At 47.0% G+C, this 13,524-nt stretch overlaps 1 protein-coding gene across 1 annotated transcript in view; it reads left to right on the plus strand.

Moving 5' to 3' along the window:
• med27 (mediator complex subunit 27) overlaps positions 1 to 13,524 on the plus strand; it is a 44,599-nt gene that overhangs the window by 7,860 nt on the left and 23,215 nt on the right. Inside the window, exon 3 of the mRNA XM_027010009.2 lies at positions 5,081 to 5,211. Coding sequence (XP_026865810.1) covers positions 5,081 to 5,211 — 131 coding nt within the window. The remainder of the gene's footprint in view (positions 1 to 5,080; positions 5,212 to 13,524) is intronic.

Genomic DNA, 13,524 nt, shown 5'->3' on the forward strand with positions numbered 1-13,524 from the left:
CAGTGTTTATTTTTCGTAATAGCGAGGGTTCATTCGAAGCTGCCCATCGAAGTGCCTGTGTTTGGGTCAGAAAGTGAGGGAAGTAGAGGGGATGTGTCGGCCCTTTGTTCCTACGTATTCGGTTCCCTTTGATTAAATATTGTTTTATGCGTTGTTTTATTGTTTTGCCCGTGTGCGTACGTGTGAGCACGTGGGTGTTTGTGGGCGCAGAGAGAGAGATGGACGACCGTTTCATTTCTGACTCCTCCGTCTGGCAGCGTTCGTCAGACAGGATAGCAGTAATGCATACGTGATCAACTGATGTTTATTCCCACACATTATTTCATTATACGCTACTACTTAATTCGTTTTCCCACACACGAGTCTATACCAGTTAATTTTCTCTGTTCCGTCTTTCCGTTCCGGCTCCTCTCGGCCGTTCCTGTTCTTAGGGTATACTGTAAGTGATGTTTGTGTGTAAAGTCTGGCCAACAGTTTGTGGTACGCAGTAAGATGATAATGTGGGGTGCGGGGGGGGGGTACTGGGGGCGGTCCCTATCACTGTAATTTCATCAGCGGTCGGCGCGGGTTTTGGATCTTATTAAAACACTTCTGCACTGTCACACACCTCAGCCCCTCTGTTCAATCACAGCCGCTGCAAACTTGTTTAAATCCAAATGAGTTCTGGGCGAGGAATATGCCCGATGTCACATGGGTTCGCCATATCTCTGATTTATGAGAATCAGCCACTGAAAACACCCTGGACCTCGAGATCCTCGCCTGATATTTAAAAATTAATTAACACCCCCCTCCCCACCCCACCCCCATCTGAATGGCTGTGCCAGTCTCCCACCATCTCTCTCTCTCTCTCTTCCTTCTCTGTTCTTTAGCTGGCAGTTGTTTGCAATTGCTGAGCTGAGCTTGCATAGTCCCCCCGCGTCCATCGCCGAACGCACGCTCGTAAGCGCCTTTATTTTCATTTCTGGAGCTGATGCTCTGATGTATGCGACGTGGGGGGCCGTGCGCTCCAGGCATGGCCGTGTTGAGCGCGTTGACCGCAGGCTCCGTATACGCTGTTGTCCAGGGGCCCCCATGCACACAGCCAGCCTCGCATAAACGGGTTTTTTAAAAAGTTTGAAAGTTTTTGGCATTTACTTCAACCCCATTTCATGAGCTCGATAGCACTGAAATGTCAAGTTTATTTAATATTAGGTTCTTTTTTTTAACATAGCAAAATGCATTAGACGATGGCACCTCCAAGGATATTTGAGAGCGGGTTATGCACACTGTACAAGCACGAACTAATGAGATATAAAACTGCGAAATTAACCATGTGTTGCAGAAGTGGTCGAGCAAAAGTCTTTTTTAGAGCTCATCTGCGAGGCTACAATCCAGTTTAGACCGATGCAGTTCATTTGTTTTTCTGTCATGTTAGCATTATTGTAGCCATATTGCCTTATTGTTTCATTCCTGACTCCTCACTGTGCTGCCATTTTTTAAATTGCATCGCTATATAAAATCCCCATTTTAAGGGTTCCTGACTTCTTTTTTTTTTCATAGCGCCACAAACGGCCCTAATCCAGCCTGGTTTCAGACTTCTGTATGTTACATGGGTTGATAGAACTCTAACCTGCTCATCGTCTTGTATAAGGTTTCTGCTCGCTCGAACAGACGTGACCCAGGCTCCTCTTAAACTCTGTAACTCGCTGCTTTGGCCAGAAGTGGTCATGCGCTCCTTAAACCAGTAAGCATTCTACTTTAACATGTGTACTGGCTAATTGTTTTCATTAATCTGTGCGAGACACCTTTCAAAAGAAACCAGAATCAAATGGGGGTTGGTTTTTTTTGTACAAATGGAGCCAGTTTCCCCTCAAGGCTATATTATTTTTAAGGGTATTTGAGGTAAAGAAATGAGCAGTAATTTTAGTGTTTCTGTGCACTGAATTACAACTACTAAATGCTGAAAGGGAGTTATTTCTCCGGTTCACTTAGTATGCGTTAGGTGCTTTTCGGCTCCTGCATGCGATGCTCCTTTGAATAGATATCGGTTTTGACGTGAGCACGCAATCAGCCACAGATGTGAAAACGGCAGACCGTGGTGTCGGTGCGGGAGTGTCGTCCCGAGCCCCCTCTGGATCTGTTTATGTGGTCAACCTACAACCGACCTGCAGCGTCTCAGAAGGACACAGAAGTTGTGCGTGTGTTTAGAGCGTGCGAGCTCCAGACTGAAGCACACACTGCCAGGACGTTCCCCCTTCGCCGCTGTAGTAACACAAACCTCAGAGGTTGTGAGGTGTTTTCAGTAGTTGCCTCCAGTTTTACCATACCCAGTCAGTGTTGTGCATCTTCTGGTTTGGGTGTTAAAAAGGTCCTTGCGATAGGTGGGTGTGTGTGGGAGGGTTGGGGCAGGTGGTCAGGCAGCGTTTGGCCCGAGTGTCCTCGGCTTGCTCTGGTGCGCCCCCTTGCCTCGCACTTGGGTTGATTTTCTAGCTGTTCACACCGTTGCCCAGTTTCTCATGCTTTCCGCCCTGGCCTGTCCTTTCTCGCTCTCGCACACACGCGCTCGAACTTGTCTGCTTTCTCTTTCTGTTCTCTCCTTCCTCTCTGCTAATGTGTCTCTTCGTCTTTCTCTTTTTCCTCACGCCATTTGTTTTTCCTTCGTCTTCTCACCTTCTCTTGTTAACTCACTCTGTTCTCTGACTCCTCAAACATTCATCATCCTCTGCAATCTACCTCCGGTTAGTCGTCCCATTTCTCTCTCGCTCATCCACTCCATATCCCAGTATCCAATTCTGCTCTCCTGCTTCTGCTGCCTTTCTCTGAGCTGTTCTCCTCTCCAAGCTCAGGCAGATGTTTTCCCCATGAGCCAAGACAACGGGTCGGGGCATGGTGCGGCCCGCCAGGAGGAGCTGGTTCAGCCGGGAAGAGCCGGATTCGAGGGTTTGGCCACGGGCTCCGAATGGGGTAAAAGCGACCCGGCGCTAAATGAATGACGCAGATAGCGGGAGAATAGGGACACGTGCCAAGCGCCACACAAGCAGAAACAAGCTAGCGAGACGCCCCACCGCGTCTCTGTGCGCTGTTGCATCGCCACACTACTTTCAAGCGAGATGATTCTGAGAGAAATTTCTAGGTTGTGGCAAGCTGCTCAATACAAGATGTAAATTCTCATTTTATTTCATCCCCCTCGCAAGTGTTGAAGTGACTAACCAGTGCATAGGGAAGGAGTTCTTATTTGAAAAAGCGCGCAAGTGTGGAGATTTAACAAGCAGCAAATCGCACATGCCGGGACTTGACATCTAAGCCACATTGTCACCTTGTGCCGTTCCTCTATGTTTACATATGCGTATTTTTATGCGCACATTTATTTAGTCATTTACGCAGATATACATTCATATTTTTATTTCTTTTGCACAGCACTGCCTGCCTCAGCGCCCGGAAGCTGGCAGATCCACAGGACCCAGGCCTTACAAACTAGTCTCATTAGTCCCTAAAATGGGATCCAGTTAATTAAAATAATTCCCCGTTAACACAGCTGCTTTGGTCAGCCAAATTAACCAGGGGAGCGCTCCACCATCTGCTTCCGTCGTGCGGAACGCCACTCGGCAGACACCGAACGGGGCTAATTAGCTCAATAGGAGGAATATTTTAATAGCGATTAATGAGCTTGCCGGGTCCACGTGACTTCTAATTGAATAGTGTGTGTAGAGGAATGCGGCGACGAATCCCTAAGCAGGAGATTGGGCAACCGTGGAGAGCGCGGCATTGCGGAATGTGATCAAAACGTCTCCCGCGAGCCGCTCGACGCCTGCCGTGTCCCTGAACTTTTACTGCTCCCCCTGCTACTGCCTTCCGTCCGCATGTCCCCAGTGTTTGATTAACTAAGATTTCTCCCCTCAGCAGCTGTTTTGCCATTCCTTAGTTTCAGTTGCCCACGTTGGCAACATATATTCGGGCGCAAACCCGTCCCCCATCCTCCTAACCTCCGTGGCTGGCGTCTCACGGCCGGTTACAGTAAACATGATCTGCGTGGTGGGCGGAGACGGAGGCGACAGATGGTCGGCGTCCCGAGCCCGTCACCTCCGTCGGAAGCGCTCCTGTCAGCACGGTGACGCGGCGGTACACCTGCGCGTTCCAGCTAGCGGAGAGGTTTTCACACCGCTTCATCGCTCGAATAGGAACGCAACCCACAGGCCTCGGCGAGCCGGCTCGACACCGAAGCCGGAGACACCACGGTTGGCCTGGGCTGCTGGAGAGAGAGAGAGAGAGAGGGAGGGAGGGGGAGAGAGAGAGAGAGAGAGAGAGAGAGAGAGAGAGAGAGAGAGAGAGAGAGAGAGAGAGAGAGAGAGAGCGCCAACGTATGAAAGGACTGGGGCGGGAGGAGGGGTGACGAGGTATTATGTGCAACCAACTGTCCCTCCTCCCAGAGGATCTGATTGGTTTTGTGACAGTTGCTTCTGGGACACATTCATTTAAACCCCAATTAGTTTGCACTGGCTTGATCGTTCTTTTTTCTTTTTTTCTTTTTTTTTTTCCAGTAATCTTTTGGAAAGCTTTTGGAAGAGTGTTTGTGAAATGCTGGAATCGTGGTACTCTCGTTACACTTTCCGCATTTTTAAAGCCCTTCAGGCAGTCCCTGACCGTCTCCCTCCGTCTCGTCGCAGCCGTAGAGAGACATAAGAGACATAAGAAACGTAAGACCAGTGACCTCAGTCTTCCGATGAGGTCCCGCTCACACCTGTTACCTTTCAGCAGCTGTTAACCACAATGGCTTTTTGGCTCTGTTTTTCATCTCAGCCTTTGTCAGCTTCCATCGGGCTAGAGTATAGGTCACATGGCATAGGTTACAAAAGTACTCAAAGTACATCAGAAATACGTTGTTATTGACATTGAAAGAACCGTTCCACACTTCTTCTTTCGTCCATCATGCATTGTGGGTTTTGGGGGCGTCTCCCTTTGTGTCTTCTCCGTGTGTGAATTCCTCTGTAAGCAGCCTCCCAGGGCGCACCGAGGCTCTTCACTTTAAACACAAAGGTCCGACGGAAAGCCTTTTGTTTAGCCGTGTGAATCCATGCTGAATCCGTTCTCCTTGCTTCTTCAGTTGCAGTACCATGCAGGCCTAGCCTCCAGCCTCCTAAACCAGCAGTCACTCAAGCGCTCAGCCAATCAGATCGGAGCTTCAGCAAAGAGGAGACCCAAAGTACAGCCCAGCACCCTGGTCCTGCCCATCCAGTGAGTATCGGGCCCCGCTCCCTATCCTTCCTTAGTTCTACACCCGACTCAATCCTCTAAACCTTATTATGTGTTGGCGGTGCATGGCCCTTTATTATATGTCAGATTTTCTTGATTTTTAGGTGTTAAGCAACACTAAGCCTGTGGAAGCTTGTAGAAGTGTACTGGCAGTTCAGTTTTTGTAAAAGTTTATACGGGTATAAATGAACATGCTAGCAAAATTGCATCCTACATACAAATGGCAGTCCCACTATTGTCTGTTTCCTGATCCTTCTTAAACCACCGTAACCTCCATGCATGAAAGTTTGACACGCTACCGAAGATTCCGCGTTATATATTTTCGAATTTGCATCTTGAGCTGGAGTGGGTAGGAGTGTTAAACCTCAGCAGAATGCAAACACCGGAGTGCCTTTAAAGGCCTTGCAGGAGGTGCACGGAGATGGTTTTTAAGCCGACCCATCTGCCCTTCACCCTGACATCTCATCATCGTGCGTCTGAAGACCATGGCCGCGCCGGCTGCACGCTATGATTGCAGAGAAATTGGAATAAAGAAAGTGCAGCAGCTGTTGGTTGTTACGCTCCGAAGCGTTGGTTCCAAACCCCCCCCTGTCTGCGTTGGGATCAGTCGATTGTGCGCATATGGCGACAAAGAAAAATACTCTATTGTGTTTGCGGCGAGCGCGGAGTCGGTGGGGTCGCGGACGGCGTGCTTTGATAAGAGGCCCCGAAGCGCGACGACGGGGAGGATGAGACTTCCAGAGCAGGATGAAAGAGTGCCGGGAGCGGACGAAGAGGCGCCGGAGAAGTGGAGAAGAGGGAGGCAGAGGGCAGCGGTGGCCAGGTGTCGCGCCACTGCCCGCTCACAAAGACACGGAGGAAGCACTCCGCCGTCCACACTTGCGGAAGTCGTTTTCTAAGCGCTCCAGGCTGCTGTTTGCCGTCTTTGTTGCCTGCCCAAGGGACCGCAGGGATTTGACGCGTCAGGACGGATGCTAGACACCCGGGTGCATCAGACCCCGTGTTGTTGCTGAAACCTGCTGCTATGATCTTGCTCTCTCTTCAAAGACTAAGAATGGAAAATATGAGTATTGACTTTTTAAAATGGCACAACCCCCCCTCGCTGCGGCATGGACTTAATGTCAGAACTAGAAGCCTTCGCTCCAAATGTCAGAACTGGCCCGGTCCTTATGGAATTCTGATGGAGCTCCGTAAGCACGCAGCCACTCAGCAGACCTGGACTGGCAGGAAAATAAAACACCGTTAATGGCCGCACTTGTCACGATAAATCTGCCCCCGGTGGATCGGCGATGGCCTGTTCCTGCAGTGCATCGTGGGCGCACGATGGAGGGCCCAAAGGGTGCCGCGCGGGGCCAAGGTGAAGGGAGACGGCAGCTCTTCTGTCAGGTGCCCTGGTCCTGATGAATCTGCCATTTCTAAAAGGAGCTGCACATGAATTATGCAGCGCACCCTTCGCGTGGGTTTGCTTTTATGTTTTCCGTCTCGCCCCCTCGTCGGCTAACGCTGCCCTTTTGCATCGCTGGCAGCTTTCGCAGGTGGATGAAAAGGGACAGTGTCCAGAAGCTGGGAGCGTCTCTGCTGACACCCACGTGCTCTAACTAAACGTGGTGATTAGGAAGTTGAAGGGCCGGCTGCCCTGTGGAAAATCGAACACGGTATCATCCGCTGTATTAGCACTATGGTACCTAAAAAAATGAATGCTTGTCATCTATAAATTTCAGTGTGATAAGTATTATGAAGTATTAATTAAAGTATTAATTAAAAATTATCAAAAGGGCCTAAATACTGCCAATACAGGTCATTGACGAGTTGGCTATGTCTGTGGAAATCCTCTCGCCCTGTTTTGTCCAGAATGCAGCAGCACGAATGGTCTTCAATCTTCTGAAGCTCACACGTCACTCCACTGGTGCGCTCCCTTCATTGGCTCCCTGTAGCTGCATGCAACAGATTTAAAACCTTGATGCTTGCCTACAAAGCCAAAAATGGACCAGCCACTCCATACATGAGGTTAATGGTCAAAGCTCGAGGTACGGAATACCTTGAAATACCTTGCTTCAGGTCTCATGGACGACAAGCATGGAGACTATTTTCTGTCCTGGCTCCAAGATGGTGGAATGAACTCCTATTTGCTGTCTGGACAGCAGAGTCCCTTGCAGTCTTCAAACGCAGAATGAAGACCCATCTATTTGCAGAATATTTAAAGGACAACTGACACTGCTCCCATATTGACTGATTAAATTAATACTTATTGTAGGGTATTGTTTGTTGAAGAAACTCTAGCACTTATTGTTTATAGCACTTATCATTGTTTAAGATAGACCTTATGTATTTTGCATTTCTACGTATCAGCATTCTAGCTATCCCTGTATTCTACAGTATTCTAGTTCATTGGTATGTTTAATTCTAACCTACTATACTGTACTAGGATATATTCTATGAGTAAATGACAAAGCACTTTTGTAAGTCGCTCTGGATAAGAGCGTCTGTTAAATGCCGTAAATGTAAATTTATAGTTTGTGAAGTTGGGCCTTGGTGACTGAGCACAAACAGGCCGTGTGCAAGAACATGCGAGCTCACTAAAGAGCTACACCCGTCCAAGTCTGATCGCACTGATGAAGGGAATTTGCAGTGGAATACAGTCCAGATGATCTCAAAAAGCTCACTTGGACAGACAGAAGTGTTAGCTGGTGTTAATTATGTTTAAACTAGGCAGGAACAGGAAAGATCACATCACTGAATATCTTAAAATACCACGACACAACATGTTATGGCCTGATCTGGCCATGATTGGTGGAGTCGCACTACTAAATCTGAGCTGTGCTCCAACCTAAAGGGATGGAGAAGTAGTCACGGGAAAGCGCTGACGACAAGCGTTCACGTGTTCACGCACAGCAGTGTTTTTTGCATGAAGCGCTCAGCGCAGTTTGTCATTTCGGCGCTCCCGGTTCCTACTTGAGGACTCGATAATTATCCGAGAGGTGGAACATGGATATATGGCGGCCGGAAAAGCACCGACCAGTAATGCGATGGTTCTCCTGAGCGTGCTGTTGCGTCACAGAAGCGCGAAATGTTCGGAAAGTGCTGCTTATTTATGACCGTCACATTCAAACCAACACACCTGAGCATATGTGGTCCCGTGGAAGGTTTGCGTCATGCCCACGGCTCCGTTGTCTATGCGTTCGGCTAACGTTTCTCCAGGCAGAATTCTGACGCGTTCGTGCCGATGATCTGGCACTGCCGAGCCGTCCCTTGCATAGACAGACTCCCATCCGCCATTTGGACAGCAGTTATGCTTCATAATGGGATAAATAAATATGGGTGATTATACTTGTAGTAATAAATCCACCCAACAGATTTAACAGCACAAGACGAGCTGTCCAAGAGCACTAAGCCTGTAACATTGCAGTAATTACACACCCACCACACAGAGATTCACACTTTCAGCCTTGACCAATCAGATGTGTTATAATGCCCCTTTAAAGAGGTGAACCTCGATTAAAAAAAAAATGTTAACAGATTAACGGTATTCAGTTAAAAAAAAAATGTAATAGCTTTTTAATCATGGTTAGATGCATAGACCCTCCTGTCTATACTGGATTATATTTGGTTAGACTCGGAGAACAATGGATTTGGTGAGTTTAACGTGACATCCTGTGGATGGAGAGTCTCAGCTACCACAATGCTGGCAGCACATGGTGATCTCAGAGCAGTGCATGCTGGGATTGTTGTGAAGTTGTCTGCGGCACCCGGGAATCCTCGAAAGGTCGGCAGCCGTGCTTGTGGGAGCCATGCGGGCCATCGTCGGCACTTCGGCCTTCCTTGTTCCTGCTCTGGTACGACGGCGGATCTGGAATGCCCTCCCACGCCCTCCTCACGCACAGCCTGACAGGAAAGTGCGATATGGACACGACACAGGCGCTGGCCTGGATACAAAATCTGAAATGTTTTATTTTTACTGAATCAATGGTTTTTGCCTTCAGTAATACTAAAGCCATAGACGTGTGTGTGTATACACACACACACACACACACACACACACAAACATACTTACACTCACATGGAGGGGCGGGAAGGCGGATAGGTGGGCGGGTGTGCAAGCAAGTAGTGACAAACTAGCCAGACTTTGTGGTAGTAGCTATAGTACAGCAGTCAGTAGAATTGAGAAGAGAGTCTGGACTTGAAAATTACAATGGAACTTGCAGGCCACTCCCCCTCTGCTGTGCTCCAGCCCCGCCTCCAAAGCCCCGCCTTGCAGAGGAAGCTGCTGTGCACTTTGTAAAATGTCAACATTGTTGGCCAACAAACAAGCAGAAATGAATCTTTCAGATATGAAAGGTAACCTACAGCAGTATATTCAGTAAAACAACTGGCACACGCTTATTACAGTGCTTAGAAGTTTGATAACAGAAACTGATGTGAATAGTCTTAAATAAGCAGTAAACATCTAGACGAGCACAGGCACAAATCAATGATCAGAGAAACACCAAACCAGTACGACTGCCTGGGCAGGTCACAAAGACATTTTCAGCAACATGCAAGTAAAACAACACTAACAGGTAGCTTTAGCATCGGAAACAAGCTACTGAGTGTTACTTTGTGTTTCATTTATTTTGAAAATCAAATAAAATTCAATCAGGAATGTAGTAATTAGCAACATGTCAAGCGGAAATGTGGCTAACTCTGCATTGGTTTTGAATCTTTTAATGTCCCATAGCCCTTTCCACCACAGAAAAGCTGCAATGTTTATTCTTGTTTTCTCTCAGTCTCTTTCTTTCTTTTACTCGTCTTTGTCATGGAAGATGGCAAAGGAGGGATGGCCAGCTGTTTCATTGACATTTTTTTCATTGATAGTTGTTTATCCACCGTTGCTTTTGCAAAGCTCCAGGAGCTGCTCACTGATTGCTCTTGACAAGGTGAGAAGATGCACAAGCAGTGATTGACACTTCGTCAGACACTCCTCCTTCCTCTGATTGGTCATTTTGACTCGGGCATGGTAGATCCTTGCAAATGGCATCAGAGTGACTATGTGGAACCAGAAGGGCCTCATTTTTTTTCACAGATTATCAGTCTCAGGTTCTAAAGTCAGGACACAGTGACAGAGTCAGATTAAATAGATCTCCGGTGGGTCAAACATTTACATAGTTGAATGTTTTTAAAGCAATCTGAAGAGATTCCAAAAATTGATGTAATGACTTTTAGAAACATTTGGAAACTTCCTGTGCTATTACATTGCACAAGTCCATGTTGGCTGAGGATTCATTGTTTTATATAATAATAACTAATTTACAGAGAAATAAGACAGCTAGATGATAATTTTTTCAGTCAGAGGATTCTGTGTAGAGCTCCTCCTTAAAGATGCTATAGTCGGTATTGATTGAGCAGTGGAATTATTTCTCTTGTAAAATACGACATATATCTCAAATGTTATGAGGTGCTTTAAAGATTTTCTAGCCTTTATATAGCCTTTATGCTATATTTATAACAATAAATAGCCAAAAATCAATATTGACAAGTATATTACACCACGGGGTATGATCACGTCGTTAAGATTAAAGAGGCCTACATGTGTATGGGGTTTTTTATTGCTCTGATACAATAAACTGTGTTTTTAAGCACAGGCAAGTTGTGTGCATCCTGTTTTAATGATTCTTGGATTAAACAGAATAGTGGTACAGGGGTGTCTGGTTTCAGCACTGCATTGCAGCAGACTATCTTCAGCTGGAGCAATATGAAAATTTCAGTCGCTGGTGATCCCTGATTAGAGAGGAGATGAAGACACCCCCACCCCCACCCCCCAGCCCATCTGCATTCATCTCAGCCTTTCACACAGGCACAAGAAAGGGCTATTTGATCACTTTGTAGCATCAATCATGCGGCTCTGAAAATGTTTCATGGAGATGAACGACGCGCAGGGGTGTTTTTCCTCCTGCTTTTGTTTGTTTTGTTTGGAACTGGTGTTCAGGATGCCCTTACTTATAGTAGTGCATTTTTGTTTTGTGGAGGTTTTTTCAATTTATTTATTTAATTACTTTATGGAAAAAAATCAGGACGCACGCGATTGAAAGTTTGCCGAAAAGGTTTCATCATCCTGGCGGCCGGCAGTAAGCCGAGACATTAACATTTGGGGCGTCGCGAACAACGGCTTCCTTTAAAATCCGCCGCAGAGCCTCCCTGATGTCTGTCTCTACTGAGCCCTCGTTAACTTTGCATTTAGATTACAAGGTGGATGGAGAGACCGCTTCTTTTCCCGACCTCTCCTGCACGCTGCGGCTCTCTCCAGCTTACCGCTAAACATCACGCCACGCCGATTTCAGTCTGGGATGGTAGCAGACATTCCCTCCACGGGCAAATAAATGTTTTTCTTTTTGTGTGATTAGTCTTTGATCGTGTCGGTGTAATGTGGTTAATAGGATCTTCAGAAGGTAATGTTTTGTGTGATGGTGAGCCTTAATTTAGGGTGTTTTTGCACCTGTGCTTTTTAGTCCGGTTAAATCTGAGTGCGGTTTGTTTTCCGCCTTGGTGTCATTCATTTGGGCAGGGGTAAAAACAGTAATCACGTTTGGATGCGGACCAAAACAACCGCACCAAGACCCTTGAGAGGAGGTGGTCTCAGTCTGGTCCCAACTGAACTCAGGAGTTGTTCGTTTGTGGACCTGACCCAGCTACCGGGTGTACTCTACATGTTTGAGCCAAACAGTTCCATGCATTGCCCAGATAATTACTACTTCTGTGAACAAATGCCATCTCTGCCATTGCTCCATGTTACACTGCCAAGAAATATGCACTTGCCCAGAGCCCAGGACCATATTCCGGTGTTTACGTTCCTGTTTCCGCCCCAGACAGGTCTGATCAATAAGAAGAGAGAACGTTCTCATGTGGTTTGTTGTGATGCCTTTTGGTGAGCTTGGATTTTTCCTATTGTGAAAGCAAACCAAACCAAGGGGAAAACACTCCAAAGTTACAATCTCCTTAACTGATTCAGATCAGAGAAAACGGACTATAGGTGTGAAAAACGCCCTTAATGTGCACGAGGCCATTGCTGAGTATTCCTTAAGCAGAAAATAAAGATGAGGATGAACTGGACGACTGTGGGGCAGAGAGAACTCAGACACCAGAGTAAAGCTGGAAACTTCTGGAAACTCCCTGTGGTCCACCTCATATTAGCAAAACTCGTCCTCCTATTCTGTCTTATCTGGCTCCGCCCACTTGTTCAAAGTTCGAAGTTTATTTGTCACATACATAGTCATACACAGTATAACTGGCAGTGAAATGCCTTGTGGGCTGAGACTGGCTTCACCCAGTGTCCTGACATCACGTTTAATCAGCTGATTGACAGATAACTGTCGTGTTGCTGGCACAGCGTGGGCAGGTGTGGGCGTGGCCTCCCCCGCATCAACTTCTCACCCAGGATTCGCTCTTGGCTTGAACCTCAGCCAGTTACAGAGGAGACGCCGACTAGCGGAGGGCAATCTTTAAAAATATGAATATGAAAATCGGGAAGCATGTTTTCAGAGTCGTGGCTTGTTCCACACTTCCCCCGGCTCGCCTGGCCAAGCGTTCCGTGGATCACATGCTTTGTTCTCGTAGAACCGAGACAAACCGACTCCTTCAGTAAATATGGATTTGTTTTAGGCTGTTAGTGAAGGTTGATGTTTTCTGTTTTTGTTTTTTGTTTTTTGTTTTTTCCCCTCCTTCAGCAGTATGTGAACTCCATTAATATGTGCCAGAGAAACCATCAGGCACGCTGCAAGCCTGGCTTCAGAATGCAGTGGTGATGAGCTATTTTCCTCGAAGACCGGGCAGGTTTCACTTCACACACTGGAGCTGGGAGACGCTGGGATATTAAAACCTGCCTCGTCTTGTTACTGCCTGGCCCCCCTCCGGGTGGCCGATTGAGATGTAATTGCACACCTCATTCGATTACCTTTAAGCTCTTCCACTGCCAATAAACTGCCAATGCCATATCAGAATATTAATTACTCGGCTGAGTTTGAAAGCCTGGATGCACATGTAGGTTTGGGTCTGTGTGTTGCCCCTCATCCCTGAAGCAGTGTGAGATGACATTTATGATTTTTATTACAAAATTAAACTACGTCTCATGACATTTTTTAGTATCAAATTTAGTTTTCTTTTTTTCTTCTGACAAGTGTCAAAAACTACGTACTGTTTTCGCCTGCTTACTCTATAAAGGTAAACACTGTAGGACAGAAGGGTGAGCTATAACAACTATCCTCAGTGTTCACTGGCCCGAGATTGCATTCCTGCTCTTAAGCTAAAGAGCTGAGCACCTGTCCC

This window comes from Electrophorus electricus, chromosome 23 (genome assembly GCF_013358815.1).
Source record: "Electrophorus electricus isolate fEleEle1 chromosome 23, fEleEle1.pri, whole genome shotgun sequence".
Classification (NCBI taxonomy): domain Eukaryota; kingdom Metazoa; phylum Chordata; class Actinopteri; order Gymnotiformes; family Gymnotidae; genus Electrophorus; species Electrophorus electricus.